This window comes from Oncorhynchus keta, chromosome 28 (assembly GCF_023373465.1).
Source record: "Oncorhynchus keta strain PuntledgeMale-10-30-2019 chromosome 28, Oket_V2, whole genome shotgun sequence".
Classification (NCBI taxonomy): domain Eukaryota; kingdom Metazoa; phylum Chordata; class Actinopteri; order Salmoniformes; family Salmonidae; genus Oncorhynchus; species Oncorhynchus keta.
The window spans coordinates 72,575,358-72,599,754 of NC_068448.1; the positions used below are offsets into that span (position 1 = coordinate 72,575,358).

Genomic DNA, 24,397 nt, shown 5'->3' on the forward strand with positions numbered 1-24,397 from the left:
GGTCTTTTTCCCCCCCTAGCCACATGTGTTTGGGGTAATAATATTGGTCACCGTCAGAGCCTCAGTCAGCCTCTGTGTTCTTGTATTCCTAATCTAGAGGATTACACACTGACGATGTTATGCTGATATGCTGCGTTTCAAAATGATCCTGTAAACAGATGTAATGCAATGGGGGTTACTTTATATGGATGATGCATGTGCATTGCCCTTGAAACTACATGGAAACGCACGCACGCACACGCACACACACACACACACACACACACACACACACACACACACACACACACACACACACACACACACACACACACACACACACACACACACACACACACACACACACACACACACACACACACACACACACACACACACACACACACACACACACACACACACACACACACACACACACACACACCTGGCGTAGCTATCCCCAGGTGGGATGAGCTCCTGGAAGAACTGGAACTGGTAGAGGTAGAGAGTCACCAGGTGACCAGCGCTGAAGATGGCCATGAGGACACACAGACAGCTGAAGATGAGCGGGTGGAATGTCCGACAGAAGGACCACCAGGTACACAGGCCCAGGAAGGTGAAGAAGTAGACTGCAGAGGTCAGGGAGGGCAGCATGATGCCTGGAACAGCACAGAAGCAGAGTGGGGACATAGTGATTCATGGATCATCCTCTGTGAGACTGGAAGGAGAAGTATACATTGTATTAAACCTTTACGCCGTTGTCAAATCTCATCTCTGATTCCTACATTTCACACTTGAGTATGAAAAATCCCAACACAATTTGGTAATTTCAGCATTTCAGGACAGGAAGTTAAACATTCAGAAAGTCTTTGGGAAACAAGGTTCATTCTGATAATCTACAATAGATGTGTGGGGAGATTTAATTGTATTGTCTTAATACAAATACTGAAAATTTAAATATTTACACTGTATGTCAAATTTTATTAAATTAAATCAGGGATTCAATCATGTCAATTTAAGCAAATTACAAATGGAGTAATTCAACTGCTCTGATGATAAATTGTGGATTGCCAGTCATTCGTTTGAGTGAGGGCACTTACCTGTAAGGCCCAGAAGAATGGTGACCACTACTTTCCCTGCCGTGGTAATAAGATTCCCAATGATCTCCTTGACTTTGGATGCCATCGCCGCTATCTGACGAAGGATCTTCATTTTGGTGCTCTCCTCCTCTACTTCTCCATCCCCTTCTTGCCCCTCTCCTCCCTCCTCCACCTCGTCCCCAGTCATCTCTCCATCTCCATCCTCGCCCGTCTCAAAGTCCACCTCGAACATCAGGTCGTCCTCCTCCAACTCAACCTCCTCCTCCTTTTCCCCCTCCTCCAACTCAACCTCCTCCTGCTTTTCCCCCTCCTCTTTCTCAACCTCCTCTTCCTTTTCCCCCTCCTCTTTCTCAACCTCCTCCTCCTTTTCCCCCTCCTCTTTCTCAACCTCCTCCTGCTTTTTTCCCTCCTCTTTCTCAACCTCCTCATCCTTCTTTTCCTGGGGAAAGAAGATGAATAGAATCAGTATCAACACAGAAGTTAATAACATGTACACCTTGTAGCTAGGGCCTTTGCCCTGCCTTGTTAGAAACGGCATCCTGCCTCGTTGATTAGGAACAGCACCCTGCCTCGTTGATTAGAAACGGCACCCTGCCTCATTGAGTAGAAACAACACCCTGCCTCATTGAGTAGAAACGGCACCCTGCCTCGTTGATTAGAAACAGCACCTTGCCTCATTGAGTAGAAACGACACCCTGCCTCATTGAGTAGAAACGGCACCCTGCCTCTTAGATTAGAAACAGCACCTTGCCTCATTGAGTAGAAACGACACCCTGCCTCATTGATTAGAAACAGCACCCTGCCTCGTTGAGTAGAAACGGCACCCTGCCTCGTCGATTAGAAACGGCACCCTGCCTCTTTGATTAGAAACGGCACCCTGCCTCATTGAGTAGAAACGGCACCCTGCCTCATATAGTAGAAAGGGCACCCTGCCTCGTTGAGTAGAAACGGCACCCTGCCTCGTTGAGTAGAAACGACACCCTGCCTCGTTGAGTAGAAACGGCACCCTGCCTCGTTGAGTAGAAACAGCACCTTGCCTCGTCGAGTAGAAACGGCACCATGCCTCGTTTAGTAGAAACGACACCCTGCCTCGTTGAGTAGAAACGGCACCCTGCCTTGTTGAGTAGAAACGGCACCCTGCCTCGTTTAATAGAAACGACACCCTGCCTCGTTGAGTAGAAACGGCACCCTGCCTCGTTGAGTAGAAACAGCACCCTGCCTCGTTGATGAGAAACAGCACCCTGCCTCGTTGATTAGAAACGGCCTTGTTGAGTAGCCCTGCTTTGATGAGAGGAAACGTATCTGCTGACTAGCCCTGCTTTGTTGAGTATAAATGTATTTTCTTAGTAGCCCTGCTTTGCTGAGTAGCCCTGCTTTGCTGAGTAGCCCTGCTTTGTTGAGAGAACTCAATTCAACAGAAGTCATAGTATAGTGTGTACCCAATATGATACTTTGAGTGTTTGTGTGTTGAGAGTGAGACACTAGAGCTGTGCTAATAACCCTGTTAAGCATTTGCTGCAGAACCATGTTACAGTAAAACTGCTGGTAAGGGTTAAGGAGGGTCCCAGGAGTTACGTCCCATTGTAATTGTTAATGAGAGGGGTTATAGGAGAGATTAGCGGTCTGCTTGACAGTGACATTCAGCAGGACCGTACTCCAGACCACCCGTTTAACGACCATTTCAACCAGTTGTCTCTTTTTATTGCACAAAAGGATTAAACCCACTCTAACGACTGCCTGCAATGCAGCAGACCTGCACTTTTCACTCAACATCAGCCAGTGCGTTTGGATTTACATAGCAATTATATTAGAAGACTGCTATCGTGCAAACCAGGAAAAATGCATATGGATGTCAATAAATTGCAAATGGTTAACATTCTGGTTTACATTAGCCATGAGCTATAGTGTACAGTACAGCACATTGCATTTAATAAAGTTCAGTTAATAGCAGCCGTTCATATCAGGCCATATGGTGGAAATAACACAGGGGAAAGATGAGCAGGTTATTATGTATATTCATAGCATAAATCCCTGGAGTTCAACAGATGTTGCCATTGCGTCATTGCTGTTACAGTGCCTTCAGAAAGTATTCATACCCCAACACGTATTCAACATTTTGTTGTGTTACATCATTATAGTCTATAAATCGTGTATATATGCTGTGACTTACTTAAAACTAAATACAAATTAAACAAAAAATGCATGATTAGGCTCAGTCTCCAGTGCCTTTGAATTTGTTTTTTAGAAACGGAGTCTGTGGCTTCAGGCTGATGTGATGGTGCCTGGAGAGCAGGTCAGCAACAGAGAATCTCCTCTCAGCGTTTGCAGAACCACTGGGGATGGTAAACACCGTTCGGGCCACTCTAACCAGGCTGGGCAGGATGCACATTTTTCTTTTGTTGTTGTTGGTAGGCCTGAAGGATTTGAGGTGAAATAACCCGATCAAAATGGAAAGCTCCGTGAAAGAGATAATATGCCAGAACTATTGGGTCAAAGTCATTGACGGCCTACTGTATTGATAAAAGAACGAAAATAATCTCTACTTTAATGAGATCAAAGTTGTTGTTTATAAATACTTTACTACAATGACACACTTAGCTATCTACCCACCTTGTTCCTTTATGTTAGCATGTGCATTTCGTAAGTACACCATCATGATTTTGGGATATGTGTCTTTTCAGATTCCACAATGATTCTTTAGTTGTGGACACACAACATCACCACACTCCCTCTCATGCTCTTGGGCCTCATCTTTGTAAATCACCTTGATTTTTCACCTGTGTGTTTTATCAGTTTCTTTCTGAAAATATTTAGTGAACTCCATGACAGTAGCTAAAGCAAGGGGCTATAACAGCACACAAATAGACTACAAATGCATGCTGGGCCGGGCTCTGCTACTCGCTCTGTTCCAGGTAAATTGGTCACACTCTGCTACTCGCTCTGTTCCAGGTAAATTGGTCACACTCTGCTACTCGCTCTGTTCCAGGTAAATTGGTCACACTCTGCTACTCGCTCTGTTCCAGGTAAATTGGTCACACTCTGCTACTCGCTCCGTTCCAGTTAAATTGGTCACACTCTGCTACTCGCTCTATTCCAGTTAAATTGGTCACACTCTGCTACTCGCTCTATTCCAGTTAAATTGGTCACACTCTGCTACTCGCTCAGTTCCAGTTAAATTGGTCACACTCTGCTACTCGCTCCGTTCCAGTTAAATTGGTCACACTCTGCTACTCGCTCAGTTCCAGTTAAATTGGTCACACTCTGCTACTCGCTCCGTTCCAGTTAAATTGGTCACACTCTGCTACTCGCTCCGTTCCAGTTAAATTGGTCACACTCTGCTACTCGCTCAGTTCCAGTTAAATTGGTCACACTCTGCTACTCGCTCCGTTCCAGTTAAATTGGTCACACTCTGCTACTCGCTCCGTTCCAGTTAAATTGGTCACACTCTGCTACTCGCTCAGTTCCAGTTAAATTGGTCACACTCTGCTACTCACTCAGTTCCAGTTAAATTGGTCACACTCTGCTACTCGCTCTGCTTCCAGCTCCACTCTGCTCACATACCCTGCTTGTTGCAGGATGCATGTTTTGGAGTATTTCTATTCTGTACAGGCTCCCTTCTTTCACTCTGTCAATTAGGTTAGTATTGTAGAGTAACTACAATGTTTTTGATCCATCCTCAGTTATCTCCTATCACAGCCATTAAACTCTGTAACTTTTTTAAAGTCACTATTGGCCTCTTGGTGAAATCCCTGAGTGGTTTCCTTCCTCTCTGGCAACTGAGTTAGGAAAGACGCCTGTATCTTTGTAGTGACTGGGTGTATTGGTAAATAATTTAGAGTGTAATTAATAACTTCATCATGCTCAAAGGTCAGATTGTTTTTTACCAATAGGTGCCCTTCTTTGCATTGTTAAACCTTCCTGGTCTTTGTGGTTGAATCTGTGTTTGAAATTCACAGCTCGACTGAGGGAACCTACAGATATTTGTATATGTGGGGTACAGAGATGAGGTAGTCATTCAAAAAGTATGTTAAACACTACTATTACACACAGAGTGAGTCCATGTAACTTGTTATGTGGCTTGTTAAGCAAATGTACAGCTTTACAGATTTTCATTTTTTATTAATTAGTAAAAAAAATTAAAAAAACATAACTCCACTTTGACATGATGAGGTATTATGTGTAGACCAGTGACAACAAATCTAAATGTGATCCATTTTAAATTCATGCTGTAACACACACACAAAATGTGAAAAAAGTCAAGGGATGTGAATACTTTCTGTACATATCCAGTCTGTGTACTATATACAGTATACTGTACATGTTGTTATCCTTCTCCCATTCACAAACATGATGTGAACAGCTGCATTTCAAATGCACATAAAGACTAATTATTAGCCTGTTTGTCTGTACATTAAATGATAAAGTGACATGCGTTAGGCGACAGACTCTCCTAACGAGGTTAGGGGAACATAAATGAATATCCTGGGACAGAACAGGATGGATGAGCATTAAGAGAAATGAGATTAGGTGTGGGACTCTGGAGACGAGACAGAATGTGGGCTTCACTTCAAAAGCACTAAGCAGACTAGCTGACTCAAAACTGTGGTAGATGCATCAGTTTACACGTTCTTATCGTATAGTATGTACTTCAAATGTCAATACAGAAGGACATTTAGAAACCAACTTCAGAAAAAGGAGTTCAAATCAAATGTTATTTACAGCTGAAGACGACCAGTGAAATGCTTTACTTACAGGTGCTTTTTCAACAACGCAGAGTTAAATATTTAAAAATATATATATACACACTACCGGTCCAAAGTTTTAGAACACGAACTCATTCAATGTCTTCACTATTATTCTACAACGTAGAAAAAAGAGTTTTAAAAATAAAGAAAAACCCTGAATGAGTAGGTGTTCTAAAACGTTTGACCCGTAGTGAATATATATAAATAAATACACAGTGAATAATAATGACGAGTAATAATAACAAATTCTACAGTATACTACAGTTTACTAAATAATTCTATAGTAAGTGCTGTAGTATTCTATAGTAAACTGTATTTTTTGGAATGTGGGTAACTGAAGAAATCTAATTCAACCCATCAGGCAAGGAAACAAAAGCAATATGAAGGCTACACCACATAGACATGTTATTTCTGGTTGGGAAAAATAGCCGCCAAGGGTAAGACACCTCAAAAAAGGAAAAACTACAAACATTTTGTGAGAGAAACAGCTAATTAGATGGTGATTTTACACCATCTGGTGATTTTACAACTAATTAGATGTAAAATCACCAATTTATGAATACAGGAAAAGCAAATTATTGCTATAAAACGAAACTATTCAAAATAGTTTTGTCATGTAGGCACATGTGGTCATCTGAGAGTAATTGGTATAATTTCCTCAAAACATTAGTCTCTCATGGAACATATTGGCACACATGTAGGATCTTAATTTGAGCCAATTTTCTACAGCAGGAAAATAATCCTGCAGCAACAGCAAATGTGAATTGTGTCGATTATAATTAAGAAACATTTTTGTAGGGGTTGATCCATTTTTCGTAAGGAAAATCAAGTCTGACATTTCTAAATGGAAATTACAAACTAAAGAAGCTTTTTTAAACCTCAAATACACAACACGTTTAAAATGCCCTGCATTGCAGGAACGTTTTCCGGCAACAGGGTGATCAAATTAAGATCCGACATCTGTATAATAGTCCAACATGAGATCAAAGAGTCTTGGGGGGTTTGTTAGCTGTGGTTGGAACCTCAAACTCAACTGTGGTTCAACCGATCTAAAATCCTCTCCACAGCAAGGCCCTCTCGGTTTTAATATGTATACTGGAGTCAGCAATTAGAGAACTAAAATACAAATAATTTTAGAGCAGCCGGATCAGTTGTTTATTTGAAATGGGCCTGCATGGTAAAAGTGAAATCTGCCTCGCTACATATTTTCCCGATATGTATCACACTGCTCTGTGCGATCATTCACCGCCCTATCGTGAAATCTCCACAGGGCAAAACAAACAAGTCTTTCTCGCTGGGTAAAACACCAAAGTCAGTAATCTCCTCACTATCGTCAGCGGCGTATCGTAAATGATCGAACAACTTGTGTTTGACGAAGCCCTATTTATTTAACTGAGGCGACGGCTCCCATGCAGCGGGCATGTTCAACAGAGGAGGCAGCGAACGAACCAACCACTCTCTTATGAACCTCCTGAGGGATCTGATTCCACCTCTTCCTCCTGGCTCTCACAAACGAGCTCTCAGTCTGTCCACAGGCCACACCCACTGTTACATCACTACACACTGTAAGAGGACGAAGGGGGTTGGAGTCAGTCTAGTCATCAGCACTCCCCCTGGTAGGCTACTGCCGGTTCACTGTACAGTAGCATGACTAGTTGGATACCTGGTTGTTGATTGGTCAACTTCCGTTTTCAACGGACCAACAATATTGTCCGTCTACATTCATGCAAACTACTTTGCAATTCATGATTTACATTTTTCAACATGAAGAGGTGATAATCCTAGTACCCGAAGTCAATCTTAAATGAATGATTGTTTATTGTCAGCGATCTGGAGAGGTTCCAACCAACTCAATGCACCATAGTACACATATCAATCAGGAGCTCTGCCTGGGGCTCTGCCTGGGGCTCTGCCTGGGGCTCTGCCTGGGGCTCTGCCTGGGGCTCTGCCTGGGGCTCTGCCTGGGGCTCTGCCTGGGGCTCTGCCTGGGGCTCTGCCTGGGGCTCTGCCTGGAGCTCTGCCTGGGGCTCTGCCTGGGGCTGTCCCAGCAGTTGTCGTATATATGGCTATACACAGACAAGTTATATTTGCATGATTTAGCATAATTAATTCATCATTACCATTTTGTTTCAATCATGTGACAGACCAATACTGGTTCATAACATGCGACAGACCAACACCTCACAAGGCTCTACGCTGAGACCTTGAAACTAAGATATCTTTCATTCGTTCTCAAGACAATGTGGCATACTGCCAAATTGCAGCTACCGATAGTGAGGATTTGTACAGTCAGCCACTTGCATGAACACAGAAATTGGTTTATAGAACAGCACATGAATAGAACACAGAAATGTGTTATAAGAAAGGCATGTATAACATTTTCATTACAGGGTATTTTCTGTCCCTTAAAAACCTTTAATAAAATGTTACTTTCAGGATATGACAAACTTTAGGGATATTGCAGGTAGAGTGCTGGCGTCTCGAGTGAGGTCACAGAGGCCGAGTCCAATTCTATATCCATAATCCACAACCACAAGTTTTGTACCTTAGAAATGACAAATATAAACCCCAATAGAAACGCCACGCAAAAAACATTCGGGAGCCAATCAGCTGCTCAGCCATGTAAATGTAAAGAGAGGGGGAGAGAGAGAGAGAGAGAGAGAGAGAGAGAGAGAGAGAAGAGAGAGGGGAGAGAGAGAGGGGAGAGAGAGAGAGTGAGAGAGAGAGGGAGAGAGAGAGAGAGAGGAGGGGTGGGGAGGAGAGAGAGAGAGAGAGGGGAGAGAGGATAGAAAGGGGGTAGAGAGGGGGAGAGAGAGAGGGGAGAGAGAGAGAGAGAGAGAGAGGAGAGAGAGAGAGAGAGAGAGGAGAGAGGAGAGAGAAAGAGAGAGAGAGAGAAGAAAGAGGATAGAGAAGAGGAGAGAGAGAGAGAAGAGAGAGGAGAGGGGGAGAGAGATAGAAGGAGAGAGAGAGAGGATAGATAGATAGAGGAGAGGGGGAAACATCTTCCATGTAAATTAGTTTATTAGCAAAGTCACAAATACCCAGAGGTCAAAGTTAAAGGCTTCTAAGGAACCTATGAAAAACAACATCTGGTGGTCCTGCTTGACTCAGTTGGTAAGACTGTGGTGCTAGTGACACCAAGGTCATGGGTTCAATTCCCACAGGGAACACATACACATATTGAAAATGTATGCAAGTGGCTTTGGACAGATGCATCTGCTAAGTGGTCTATGTTAGAAGACAAAAAACTGGAAGACTGCCAACTAATCTATCAAGCTCAATAACAGCCAATCCATTCATATCCCCCTGCAGCTGCAGACAGAGAGGAACTAACGAGGAGAGCTGTGCTGACAGCATCAGGCTTGCTAGTGATAAACAGCTTTGGTGTCAACACATGGGAAACCAGTTGCTCTGGCTTCCTCATTGACAGTTCATCCAATTCCTCATTGAGTTAGGGCTGATACACTGACAAGCGGAGCTATATCTGAATGAATGATGGCATGTGTGAATACATCTTAACACAGTCTCTCACTCTGCCACCCACAGGGGTGTGTGTACCTACGTACAGGGTACAGGCTGGTAGTTGGAACTAAGCCAGGGTCGGCATATATGAGCTACATAAGAATGTTGGCATGTGAGCTGAAATCATAGCTTAATATATCTCAGTGGCTGAGATTTTGATGCAGTTCACCGCTGTGTATAACTTGATGTGATGATGTGTTGTGTATTGTATGTGGGAGCAGGGCCTTACGTCCATCAATATTTCCTCTTGGGTAAAATAAGGTCGATTTTTTTAATCTTATCTAAAGTAAAGGCCTTGTCAAATATGTGATCATGAACATGGGACATTATTAACATGCCAGCCTAAAGACATCACACTAAGAGGTGCTCTAGATTTAAGGCAGGGTGAACGATAGGTGGTAAGGGTGTGAAGGGTGAGGGTGTCAAGGGTGAAGTTTAGTAGTGCGTGTGATCTGATCAGAGTTGTGGGTTTCGGCAGGCATCAGTAGCGGTCACCATTATCTCGTCCCCTCCTACAGTAGCTTCTAGCTAGTATCAGCTATCTACAGTTGTAACTAGTTCACTAACGCAGCTAATGATTGCTCCATGGACTAGCTATAGCATCACAGTGAGCCTGTACATTGGCAAATGTTACAAAACAATGGTGATGGCTGGGCTGTGGAGCTGTGAGAGAGAGTCAGCCAGTGATCAGAGAAGTATGGTAGTGTGGTTCTAATCAGCCCTTAAGTCGTATAACTGTAAAGGGCCATGCCAGGGGAGGGGGAGGGGCACATTCCAACTAATTACCGCTCCACAACACGCTGCACACTTGGAGAAAGCACGTCCCCACACTGCTTTTATTAGGGAAGAGTGAGTAGGGGGAGAGAGAGACAGAGCGGGAGGGTGACAGAAGCGAGAGAGGCAGAGAGGGAGGGAGAGACAGCAGAGAGAGAGAGAGAGAGGGAGAGAGAAAGAGGGGGCAAGTTTGGATCAGGAGCCCTGTCCTGGATCTGAGAGTCTCTGGCACCAGATGAGGAGCGGTGAGAACAAAAGATGATGGAGGAGAGTAGACAGAGGAGAGAGAGAGGAGAGGAGAGGGAGAGGAGAGAGAGAGGAGCAGAATAGAGAGAGGAAGAGAGAGGGGAGAGCAGAGTAGAGAGCAGAATAGACAGAGGAAAGGAGGGAGAGAGGAGAGTAGACAGAGGAGAGGAGGGGAGGGGAGAGAGGAGAGTAGACAGAGGAGACCAGGAGAGAGAGGAGAGGAGAGAGGAGAGAGGAGAGGAGAGCAGAGTGCAGAATAGACAGAGGAAAGGAGGGAGAGAGGAGAGTGGAGATGAGATGGAGGAGAGGAGGGGAGGGGAGAGAGGAGAGTAGACAGAGGAGAGGAGGGGAGGGGAGAGAGGAGAGAGGAGACAGAGGAGAGGAGACAGAGGAAAGGAGGGGAGAGAGGAGAGTGGAGATGAGACGGAGGAGAGGAGATAGGAGAGTAGACAGAGGAGAGGAGGGGAGAGAGGAGAGAGGAGAGAGACAGAGGAGAGGAGAGAGGGAATAGACAGAGTAGAAAGGAGGGAGAGAGGAGAGAGGAGAGAGACAGGGGAGAGGAGAGAGGAGAGTAGACAGGGAGAGGGAGGGGGGGAGGAGAGAGAGGAGAGTAGACAGGGAGAGGAGGGGAGGGGAGAGAGGAGAGAGGAGAGATGAGACGGAGGAGAGGAGATAGGAGAGTAGACAGAGGAGACCAGGGAGAGAGAGAGGAGAGAGAGAGAGGAGAGGAGGAGGAGAGAGGGAGACAGAGAGGGAAGGAGGAGGAGGAGAGTGGAGATGAGTGGAGATGAGAGGGAGGAGGAGGGGAGAGAGGAGAGTAGACAGAGGAGAGGAGGGGAGGGGAGAGAGGAGAGTGGAGATGAGACGGAGGAGAGGAGATAGGAGAGTAGACAGAGGAGACCAGGGGAGAGAGGAGAGAGGAGAGGAGAGAGGAGAGGAGAGCAGAGTAGAGGAGAGAGCAGAATAGACAGAGGAAAGGAGGGGAGAGAGGAGAGTGGAGATGAGACGGAGGAGAGGACATAGGAGAGTAGACAGAGGAGAGGAGGGGAGGGGAGAGAGGAGAGTAGACAGGGGAGGGGAGAGAGGAGAGTAGACAGGGGAGGGGAGAGAGCAGAATAGACAGAGGAAAGGAGGGGAGAGAGGAGAGTGAGGATGAGACGGAGGAGAGGAGATAGGAGACAGAGGAGAGTAGACAGGGGAGGGGAGAGAGGAGAGTAGACAGAGGAGAGGAGGGGAGGGAGGGGAGAGAGGAGAGGAGACAGGGGAGGGGAGAGAGGAGAGTAGACAGGGGAGGGGAGAGAGGAGAGTAGACAGAGGAGAGGAGGGGAGGGGAGAGAGGAGAGTGGAGATGAGACGGAGGAGAGGAGATAGGAGACAGAGGAGAGGAGGGGAGAGAGGAGAGTAGACAGGGGAGGGGAGAGAGGAGAGTAGAGGGAGGGGGAGAGAGGAGAGTAGACAGAGGAGAGGAGGGGAGGGGAGAGAGGAGAGTAGACGGGGAGGGGAGAGAGGAGTGGAGATGAGACAGAGGAGAGGAGAGGAGAGGAGGAGAGAGGAGAGTAGACAGGGGAGGGGGAGAGGAGGACAGAGGAGACAGTGGAGAGAGGGAGGAGAGAGGAGAGAGCAGAATAGACAGAGGAAAGGAGGGGAGAGGGAGAGTGGAGATGAGACGGAGGAGAGGACATAGGAGAGTAGACAGAGGAGAGGAGGGGAGAGAGGAGAGAGACAGGGAGGGAGAGAGCAGAATAGACAGAGGAGAGGAGGGGAGGGGAGAGAGGAGAGTAGACAGGGGAGGGGAGAGAGGAGAGGAGATGAGACGGAGGAGAGGACATAGGAGAGTAGACAGAGGAGAGGAGGGGAGGGAGAGAGGAGAGTAGACAGGGGAGGGGAGGAGGGGAGAGAGGAGAGTAGACAGGGAGGGGAGAGAGGAGAGTAGACAGGGAGAGGAGGGGAGGGGAGAGAGGAGAGTAGACAGGGGAGGGGAGAGAGGAGAGTAGACAGAGGAGAGGAGGGAGGGAGAGAGGAGAGTAGACAGAGGAGAGGAGGGGAGGGGAGAGAGGAGAGTAGACAGGGGAGGGGAGAGAGGAGAGTAGACAGGGGAGGGGAGAGAGGAGAGTAGACAGAGGAGAGTAGACAGGGGAGGGGAGAGAGGAGAGTAGACAGAGGAGAGGAGGGGAGAGAGGAGAGTAGACAGAGGAGAGGAGACAGAGGAGAGTAGACAGAGGAGAGGAGGGGAAGGGAGAGAGGAGAGTAGACAGGGGAGGGGAGAGAGGAGAGTAGACAGAGGAGAGTAGACAGGGGAGGGGAGAGTAGACAGGGGAGGGGAGAGTAGACAGAGGAGAGTAGACAGGGGAGGGGAGAGTAGACAGGGGAGGGGAGAGAGGAGAGTAGACAGGGGAGGGGAGAGAGGAGAGGAGGGGAGAGAGGAGACAGAGTTGAGAAGTACATGGGAGATAAGGGGAGACTATACACTGAGTATACAAAACAGTGCTCTTTCCATGATGTAGACTGACCAGGCGAATCCAGGTGAAAGCTATGATATCTTATTGATGTCACTTGTTAAATCCACTTCAATCAGTGAAGATAAAGGGGAGGAGACTGGTTTCTAAAGCCTTGAGACAACTGAGACATGGATTGTGTATGTGTGCCATTCAGAGGGCGAATGGGAAAGACAACAGATTTAAATGCCTTTAAACGGGGTATGGAAGTAGGTGGCAGGTGCACTGGTTTGTGTTAAGTACTGCAAACCTGCTGTGTTTCCTGTGTATATGAAGAATGGTCCGCCACCCAAAGGACATCCAGCCAACTTGACAACTGTAGGAAGCGTTGGAGTCAACATGAGCCAGCATCCCTGTGGAACATTTTCAACACCTTGTAGAATCCATGAGGGAAAAGGGGGTGCAACTCAATATGAGTGTCCCTAATGTTTGGCTTATCCAGCGTAGAAGCCTAGAGGCATGGAATTAGGAAAGGACAGAACAGAACATGAGAGGAGGAGAGGAAAATACATGTAGGAAGAGAGAGAGAGAGAGAGAGAGAGAGAGAGAGAGAGAGAGAGAGAGAGAGAGAGAGAGAGAGAGAGAGAGAGAGAGAGAGATGAGAGAGGAGAGAGAGAGGAGAGAGAGGGGGAGATAGAGGGGAGGGAGAGGAGAGATAGAGGGGAGAGAGGGAGGGGAGAGATAGAGAGAGAGAGGGGGAGATAGAGGGGAGAGAGAGAGGAGAGAAAGAGAGGAGGAGATAGAGGGGAGTTAGAGGAGAGAAAGAGAGGAGAGAAAGAGAGGAGGAGATAGAGGGGAGAGAGAGGAGAGAAAGAGGAGAGAAAGAGAGGAGAGAGAGGGGGAGAGATAGACAGAGAGAGGGGATGAGAGAGGGGGAGAGAGAGAGACAGAGGAGGGGGATGAGAGAGGGGGAGAGAGGGGAGAGAGACAGAGGGAGAGAGAAAGAGAGGGAGAGAGAGAAAGAGAGGGAGAGAGAGGGGAGAGAGAGGGGAGAGAGAGAGAGATGAGAGAAAGAGAAGAAAGAGGATAGAAGGGAGAGAGAGAGGAGAGAAAGAGAGAGGAGATAGAGGGGAGAGAGAGGAGAGAAAGAGAGGAGAGAAAGAGAGGAGAGAGAGGGGGAGAGATAGAGAGAGAGAGGGGGATGAGAGAGGGGGAGAGAGAGAGAGAGTAGAGAGAGGGGGATGAGAGAGGGGGAGAGAGGGGAGAAAGAGAGAGAGGGAGGGAGAGAGAGAAAGAGAGGGAGAGAGAGAAAGAGAGGGAGAGGAGAGAGAGAGAAAGAGAGAGAGAGATGAGAGAGAGAGAAGAAAGAGGATAGAAAGAGAGAGAGAGAGAGAGAGAAAGAGAGAGAAGAAAGAGGATAGAAAGAGGAGAGAGAGAGAGAGAGAGAGAGAGAAGAGAGAGGAGAGGGGGAGAGAGAGAGGAGAGGAGAGAGAGGAGACAGAGAGAGAGAGAGTACAGAGGAGATAGAGAGGGGATAGATAGAGGAGAGACGGGGAGAGAGATAGAGAGGGGAGAGAGGGGAGAGAGAGAGAGAGAGAGAGGGAAACATACGAGAGACTGGTAACTCTAGCACGGCCGCTACCACAGAAAACATTAATGATGACCAGATGTCTCTCCGGCGCTGGAATGCAAATGCATTGTTAATGGGAGCAAAACAGGCATCCCACAGCAACACAAATACTGAGTTTAATATTAATGTTGCACGGGTGAGGATTTGTACAGGTTTACATAAGATTGTGTTCTTGTGGTTCTAGGCCTGCTCAAGTCATTTACATTTTTGACATTTTAGTAATTTAGCAGGCACTCTTAATCAGTGCGACTTACAGGAGCAATTAGGCAATTAAGTGCAATGCTCAAGTGCACAACGGCAGATTTTTCACCTAGTCGGCTAAGGATTGAACCAAACCTTTTGGTTACTACCCGACACCTAGTTGGGGTTCTGACCAATGTTCCCGCCAGCCGCACGGGCGTGAAGCAGCCCTGAGACTTGACAGCTCCCTGGGACTGCTGCGCAGAAGAAATACACGCCCGCAGAGAGAAGCCCTGAGAGCCTCACTCAGTTTTCTAGAGCAGTGGTCACAACTCAATCTCCAAGGTATTCCTAGTCGATAAGCCAAACATGCTTGTGAAAACCCAATGATTAATCCTTGTGTTCCTATTTTATTTATTTTAGTCTTGGGCTGTTGGAGGTAGATGCACCTGATTCAGCTGCCCTGCACGACAGTAGGCACACGGTTGCATTTTTGTACCATTTCATGTGTATGAAGGTCTAACGCTGGCCAATCGGACGGCTTAGATGACCATTTCTGCAGTAACTAGCAGGCATGAGCAACAAAAGCTACAGCAAAGTTGATACTGTGACATTTTAAAACGTTTATAACCATGACTAGAGAGACTGTGAACTAATACAGCAAAGAGCTGCCGTTTAAGTTCTTACTCAGCACTGTCAATACTTTGTTTTCAACACTTTTATAAGCCTTAAAATTCACGTTCTTCCTATTTCCACTCAGCGCTACAACAAGCACAGCAGCAGTAATGAATTAGTAGGAACGTGTCTCTGTAGGCTTGTGTTATTATTAGCAGCTTGGGTCTTTTTTAATATCAAAGAACATTTCACTTTCTCTGTTCATGGGAGTAATCTGAGCGGTTTATCTCTGCTTGTATTTTGACTCAGAAAGGGATCTTGACTCAGAAAGGGATCTTGACTCAGAAAGGGATCTTGACTCAGAAAGGGATCTTGACTCAGAAAGGGATCTTGACTCAGAAAGGGATCTTGACTCAGAAAGGGATCTTGACTCTAAATGGTTGGTGACCACTGTTCTAGTGTTTTCTCTGTTAACACTATAAACGTTTCCCTTTACTGTGGCAAATGTGATCAAATCAACACAATATTATCCCATTTCAATGCAACAAAGAGAAACAAAATGAACTAAGCAAGATATTTTGTTGAAGGCAGAAAGCACCAGAGTAGGGTTCTATTGCATTGACATGTACTACACAGCCCGTACTCTACACAGCCCGTACTCTACCAACAGCCCGTACTCTACAAACAGCCCGTACTCTACAAACAGCCCGTACTCTACAAACAGCCCGTACTCTACAAACAGCCCGTACTCTACAAACAGCCCGTACTCTACAAACAGCCCGGGACTCTACACAGGGGAGTAGACACAGACCGTACTCTACAAACAGCCCGTACTCTACAAACAGCCCGTACTCTACAAACAGCCCGTAGACAAACAGCCCGTACTCTACAAACAGCCCGTACTCTACACAGGGGAGACACAGCCCGTAGACACAGCCCGTACTCTACACAGCCCGTACTCTACACAGAACTCTACAAACAGAGTACTCTACAAACAGCCCGTAGAGACAAACAGAGTACTCTACAAACAGCCCGTACTCTACAAACAGCCCGTACTCTACAAACAGCCCGTATCTACAAACAGCCCGACTCTACACACAGTACTCTACAAACAGAGAAGAAACAGCCCGACTCTACACAGACTCTACCAACAGCCCGTACTCTACCAACAGCCCGTACTCTACCAACAGCCCGTACTCTACCAACAGACCGTACTCTACCAACAGACCGTACTCTACCAACAGACCGTACTCTACCAACAGCCCGTACTCTACAAACAGCCCGTACTCTACAAACAGCCCGTACTCTACAAACAGCCCGTACTCTACACAGACCGTACTCTACAAACAGCCCGTACTCTACAAACAGCCCGTACTCTACACAGCCCGTACTCTACACAGCCCGTACTCTACAAACAGCCCGTACTCTACCAACAGCCCGTACTCTACCAACAGCCCGTACTCTACCAACAGACCGTACTCTACCAACAGACCGTACTCTACCAACAGACCGTACTCTACCAACAGACCGTACTCTACCAACAGACCGTACTCTACAAACAGCCCGTACTCTACAAACAGCCCGTACTCTACAAACAGCCCGTACTCTACAAACAGACCGTACTCTACAAACAGACCGTACTCTACCAACAGACCGTACTCTACCAACAGACCGTACTCTACCAACAGACCGTACTCTACCAACAGACCGTACTCTACCAACAGACCGTACTCTACAAACAGACCGTACTCTACAAACAGACCGTACTCTACAAACAGACCGTACTCTACACAGACCGTACTCTACACAGACCGTACTCTACACAGCCCGTACTCTACACAGCCCGTACTCTACACAGCCCGTACTCTACAAACAGCCCGTACTCTACAAACAGCCCGTACTCTACACAGCCCGTACTCTACCCAGCCCGTACTCTACCCAGCCCATTACCAACATTTCTGACAAACAGCCCGTAATATACAAACAGCACTCTTAAACAGCCCGACTCTACAAACAGCCAACTCTACAAACATTAACTCTACAAACATGCTACCAACAGCCCGTACTCTACCAACAGCCCGCAGATTTCTACCAACAGCCCGTATCTACCAACAGCCCGTACTCTACCAACAGCCCGTACTCTACAAACAGCCCGTACTCTACCAACAGCCCGACTCTACCAACAGCCCGTGGGACTCTACCAAAGCCCGTACTCTACCAACAGCCCGTACTCTACCAACAGCCCGCATTCTACCAACAGCCCGTACTCTACCAACAGCCCATTCTACCAACAGGTACTCTACCAACAGCCCGTACTCTACAAACAGCCCGCAGTACAAACAGCCCGTACTCTACAAACAGCCCGTACTCTACCCAGCCCGTATTTACAAACAGCCCGTCTCTACAAACAGCCCGTACTCTACAAACAGCCCGTATTACAAACAGCCCGTACTCTACAAACAGCCCGTACTCTACAAACAGCCCGTACTTACCAACAGCATTTTTCTACCAACAGCCCGTACTCTACCAACAGTACTCTACCAACAGCCTGGCCTACCAACAGCCCGTACTCTACAAACAGCCCATTACCAACAGCCCGTACTCTACCAACAGCCCGACTCTACCAACAGCCCGTACTCTACCAACAGCCCGTACTCTACCAACATTCTACCAACAGCCCGTTCTACCAACAGCCCGTACTACAAACAGCCCGTACTCTACAAACAGCCCGTACTCTACAAACAGCCCGTACTCTACAAACAGCCCGTACTCTACCCAGCCCGCAAACAAACAGCCCGTACTCTACAAACAGCCCGTACTCTACAAACAGCCCGTACTCTACAAACTTTTACAAACAAGGATCTACAAACAGCCCGTACTCTTCCGTATTTCTACAAACAGCCAGTACTCTACAAACAGCCCGCACTCTACCCAGCCCGTACTCTACCCAGCCCGGATACCCAGCCCGTACTCTACCCAGACCGTACTCTACAAACAGCCCGTACTCTACAAACAGAACTCTACCCAGCCCGTACTCACCCAGCCCGTAATCTACCCAGCCCGTACTCTACCCAGCCCGTACTCTACCCAGCCCGAACCCTGACTCTACCCAGCCCGGACTCTACCCAGCCCGATCTTGTACTCTACCCAGCCCGTGTCTACCCAGCCCGTATCTACCCAGCCCGACTCTACCAACAGCCCGTACTCTACCAACAGCCCGTACTCTACCAACAGCTTGTACTCTACCAACAGGGATCTTACCAACAGGGATCTTACAAACAGAAAGGGATCTTACCAACAGCCCGTATCTTGACTCTACAAACAGCCCGATCTTCTACAAACAGCCCGTACTCTACAAACATCCGTGACCACAAACAGAGCGTTTTCTACACAGACCGTACTCTACACTCTACAAACAGACCGACTCTACCCAGACCCTCTACCCACTCTAAATGTACTCAAACAAACAGCCCGTATTTCTACAAACAGCCCCACTCTACAAACAGCCCGTACTCTACAAAAGTACTCTACAAACAGCCCGTACTCTACAAACAGCCCGTACTCTACCAACAGCCCGTACTCTACCAACAGCCCGTACTCTACCAACAGCCCGTACTCTACAAACAGCCCGTATGTCTACAAACAGCCCGTACTCTACCAACAGCCCGTACTCTACCAACAGCCCGTACTCTACAAACAGCCCGTACTCTACAAACAGCCCGTACTCTAAACAGCCCGTACTCTAAACAGCCCGTACTCTACAAACAGCCCGTACTCTACAAACAGCCCGTACTCTACAAACAGCCCGTACTCTACAAACAGCCCGTACTCTACACAGCCCGTACTCTACAAACAGCCCGTACTCTACACAGCCCATACTCTACAAACAGCCCGTACTCTACAAACAGCCCATACTCTACAAACAGCCCGTACTCTACAAACAGCCCGTACTCTACAAACAGCCCGTACTCTACAAACAGACCGTACTCTACACAGACCGTACTCTACACAGACCGTACTCTACACAGACCGTACTCTACCCAGACCGGTGTGGCATTACTAGTAAAAAAGGTAAACATTTCTTTATTTTACCGTTATTTAACTAGGTAAGTCAGTTAAGAACAAATTCTTCTTTAAAATGACGGCCTACCCCAAGGCAAAAAGGACTCCTGCAGGACGGTAGCTTGGATAAAAACAAACAAATACAATCAAATATAGGACAAAAACACACATCAGCAAAAGAGAGACACCACAAAACTACATACAGAGAGACACCACAAAACTACATACAGAGAGACACCACAAAACTACATACAGAGAGACACCACAAAACTACATACAGAGAGACACCACAAAACTACATACAGAGAGACACCACAAAACTACATACAGAGAGACACCACAAAACTACATACAGAGAGACACCACAACTGTCACGGTTTTCTTCTGTTGAAGGAGAGGCGGACCAAAACTCAGCGTGGTTATTTTGATACATCTTTAATAAAGATGAAAATAAAACAACATACAAGAAACGTGAAAAACCGAAAACAGCCCTATCTGGTGCAACAAACACAAAGACAGGAACAACCACACACAAAACCCAACACAAAACAGGCTACCTAAATATGGTTCCCAATCAGAGACAATGACTAACACCTGCCTCTGATTGAGAACCATATCAGGCCAAACAAAGAAACAGACAAACTAGACACACAACATAAAATGCCCACTCAGATCACACCCTGACCAAACAAAACATACAAACATACAAAGCAAACTATGGTCAGGGTGTGACAACAACACTACATGAAGAGAGACACCACAACACTACATAAAGAGAGACACTACAACACTACATAAAGAGAGACACTACAACACTACGATAAGAAGAGAGACACCACAACACTACATAAAGAGAGACACCACAACACTACATAGAGACACTACAACACTACATAAAGAGAGACACCACAACACTACATAAAGAGAGACACCACAACACTACATAGAGACACTACAACACTACATAAAGAGAGACACCACAACACTACATAAAGAGAGACACTAAAACACTACATAAAGAGAGACACTAAAACACTACATAAAGAGAGACACTACAACACTACATAAAGAGAGACACTACAACACTACATAAAGAGAGACACTACAACACTACATAAAGAGAGACACTAAAACACTACATAAAGAGAGACACTAGAACACTACATAAAGAGAGACACTAAAACACTACATAAAGAGAGACACTAAAACACTACATAAAGAGAGACACTAAAACACTACATAAAGAGAGACACTACAACACTACATAAAGAGAGACACTACAACACTACATAAAGAGAGACACTACAACACTACATAAAGAGAGACACTAAAACACTACATAAAGAGAGACACTAAAACACTACATAAAGAGAGACACTACAACACTACATAAAGAGAGACACTACAACACTACATAAAGAGAGACACATAAAGAGAACACTACAACATAAAGAGACACTACAACACTACATAAAGAGACACTACAACACTACATAAAGAGAGACACTAAAACACTACATAAAGAGACACAACAACACTACATGAAGAGAGACACCACAACACTACATAAAGAGAAACACTACAACACTACATAAAGAGAGACACCACAACACTACATAAAGAGAGACACCACAACACTACATAAAGAGAGACACTACAACACTACATAAAGAGAGACACCACAACACTACATAAAGAGAGACACCACAACACTACATGAAGAGAGACACCACAACACTACATAGAGACACTAAAACACTACATAAAGAGAGACACTAAAACACTACATAAAGAGAGACACTAAAACACTACATAAAGAGAGACACTAGAACACTACATAAAGAGAGACACTACAACACTACATAGAGACACTACAACACTACATAAAGAGAGACACTACAACACTACATAAAGAGAGACACCACAACACTACATAAAGAGAGACACCACAACACTACATAAAGAGAGACACCACAACACTACATAAAGAGAGACACTACAACACTACATAAAGAGAGACACCACAACACTACATAAAGAGAGACACTACAACACTACATAAAGAGAGACACCACAACACTACATAAAGAGAGACACCACAACACTACATAAAGAGAGACACCACAACACTACATAAAGAGAGACACCACAACACTACATAAAGAGAGACACCACAACACTACATAAAGAGAGACACCACAACACTACATAAAGAGAGACACTACAACACTAAAACACTACATAAAGAGAGACACTACAACACTACATAAAGAGAGACACAACAACACTACATAAAGAGAGACACCACAACACACATAAAGAGAGACACCACAACACTACATAGAGACACTAAAACACTACATAAAGAGAGACACAACAACACTACATGAAGAGAGACACTACAACACTACATAGAGACACTACAACACTACATAAAGAGAGACACCACAACACTACATAAAGAGAGACACTAAAACACTACATAAAGAGAGACACTAAAACACTACATAAAGAGAGAACACTACATAAAGAAGAGACACTACATAAAGAGAGACACTAAAACACTACATAAAGAGAGACACTACAACACTACATAAAGAGAGACACCACAACACTACATAAAGAGAGACACTACATAAAGAGAGACAACAACACTACATAAAGAGAGACTACATAAAGAGAGACACTAAAACACTACATAAAAGAGAACACACTACATAAAGAGAGACACTAAAACACTACATAAAGAGAGACACTAAAACACTACATAAAGAGAGACACCACAACACTACATAAAGAGAGACACTACAACACTACATAAAGAGAGACACTAAAACACTACATAAAGAGAGACACGACAACACTACATAAAGAGAGACACCACAACACTACATAAAGAGAGACAACACTACATAAAGAGAGACACTAAAACACTACATAAAGAGAGACACCACAACACTACATAAAGAGAGACACAACAACACTACATAAAGAGAGACACCTCAACACTACATAAAGAGAGACAACACTACATAAAGAGAGACACTAAAACACTACATAAAGAGAGACACCACAACACTACATAAAGAGAGACAACACTACATAAAGAGAGACACCACTACATAAAGAGAAAGCGAGGAAACTAGACCAGGTCTATGAAACAGAGGGGAGAAAACTAGACCGGGTCTATGAAACAGAGGGGATTAAAACTAGACCGGGTCTATGAAACAGAGGGGAGAAAACTAGACCGGGTCTATGGAACAGAGGGGAGAAAACTAGACCGGGTCTATGAAACAGAGAGGAGAAAACTAGACCGGGTCTATGAAACAGAGGGGGGAGAAAACTAGACCGGGTCTATGAAACAGAGAGGAGAAAACTAGACCGGGTCTATGAAACAGAGGGTAGAAAACTAGACCGGGTCTATGAAACAGAGGGGGGAGAAAACTAGACCGGGTCTATGAAACAGAGAGGAGAAAACTAGACCGGGTCTATGAAACAGAGGGGAGAAAACTAGACCGGGTCTATGAAACAGAGGGGATTAAAACTAGACCGGGTCTATGAAACAGAGAGCATTAAAACTAGACCGGGTCTATGAAACAGAGGGGGAGAAAACTAGACCGGGTCTATGAAACAGAGGGGATTAAAACTAGACCGGATCTATGAAACAGAGGGGAGAAAACTAGACCGGGTCTATGAAACAGAGAGGAGAAAACTAGACCGGGTCTATGTAACAGAGAGGAGAAAACTAGACCGGGTCTATGAAACAGAGGGGGGAGAAAACTAGACCGGGTCTATGAAACAGAGGGGGGAGAAAACTAGACCGGGTCTATGAAACAGAGGGGGGAGAAAACTAGACCGGGTCTATGAAACAGAGAGGAGAAAACTAGACCGGGTCTATGGAACAGAGGGGAGAAAACTAGACCGGGTCTATGAAACAGAGGGGAGAAAACTAGACCGGGTCTATGAAACAGAGGGGATTAAAACTAGACCGGGTCTATGAAACAGAGGGGATTAAAACTAGACCGGGTCTATGAAACAGAGAGGAGAAATAAAAAAGAGAGTTCTTTTGCAAAAGCTTGTCTGAGCCACATGGCTGAATAAACAGCGCCACCTTGAAACAGGATGCACACGTGGGCAGAAGAAAACTGAAGAGTTGCAGGGAACGGGGCGAAGGTCAAGCGAAGGGGTCTGGGAGCTGTGGGAGTGGGATCAATCCAGGCATTGTGGAAGGCGGTACTCAAGTTAAAGCCAACGAGCGGAACGGAGTCACACAAGCGTGGAGAACCGCTCGGTGGAGATCAACATTTTTTGTTTTGACAAATAAAGTTTTTAACTCACGGTTTCCTTCGCACTGCAAATGTTTTTACATATTGCTTTCCAACTTTCACCAATCAGGAACGCTTTAAACTGATGTCATACGTGTTGTGTAATTCAAGAGGGAATAAGGGAATGAATAAGCATGTCAAGTGATCAAGATCATAACATTTACAAGGACTGAACTCAATGCCCTAAAATGGTTACAAGAAGAGTACACACTTTTAATTTTGACTGCATTAATAATTGGGTATATCAAAACCAATTGGATGGTACAACATCCCCTGCAGAAAGATTCCTTCAGACTGATCAGTAACCACATGAAACCACATCATCAGTCAACACTGAGTGTACAAGTCATAACCACAGTCAACACTGAGTGTACAAGTCATAACCACAGTCAACACTGAGTATACAAGTCATAACCACAGTCAACACTGAGTGTACAAGTCATAACCACAGTCAACACTGAGTATACAAGTCATAACCACAGTCAACACTGAGTGTACAAGTCATAACCACAGTCAACACTGAGTGTACAAGTCATAACCACAGTCAACACTGTACAAGTCATAACCACAGTCACTAACAAGTCATAACCACAGTCAACACTGAGTGTACAAGTCATAACCACAGTCAACACTGAGTGTACAAGTCATAACCACAGTCAACACTGAGTGTACAAGTCATAACCACAGTCAACACTGAGTGTACAAGTCATAACCACAGTCAACACTGAGTGTACAAGTCATAACCACAGTCAACACTGAGTGAGTGTACAAGTCATAACCACAG

The 24,397-nt window shown here is 45.7% G+C and overlaps 1 protein-coding gene across 3 annotated transcripts in view; it reads right to left on the reverse strand.

Moving 5' to 3' along the window:
• The window catches only part of LOC118372622 (piezo-type mechanosensitive ion channel component 2-like), a 213,790-nt gene that overhangs the window by 82,214 nt on the left and 107,179 nt on the right, over positions 1-24,397 (reverse strand). For all 3 annotated transcript variants that reach the window (XM_052483863.1, XM_052483862.1, XM_052483861.1), the window contains exons 6-7: positions 1,080-1,518; positions 425-638 (exon numbers count right to left, since the gene is read on the reverse strand). In XM_052483863.1, the coding sequence (XP_052339823.1) occupies positions 425-638; positions 1,080-1,518 (653 nt within the window). The remainder of the gene's footprint in view (positions 1-424; positions 639-1,079; positions 1,519-24,397) is intronic.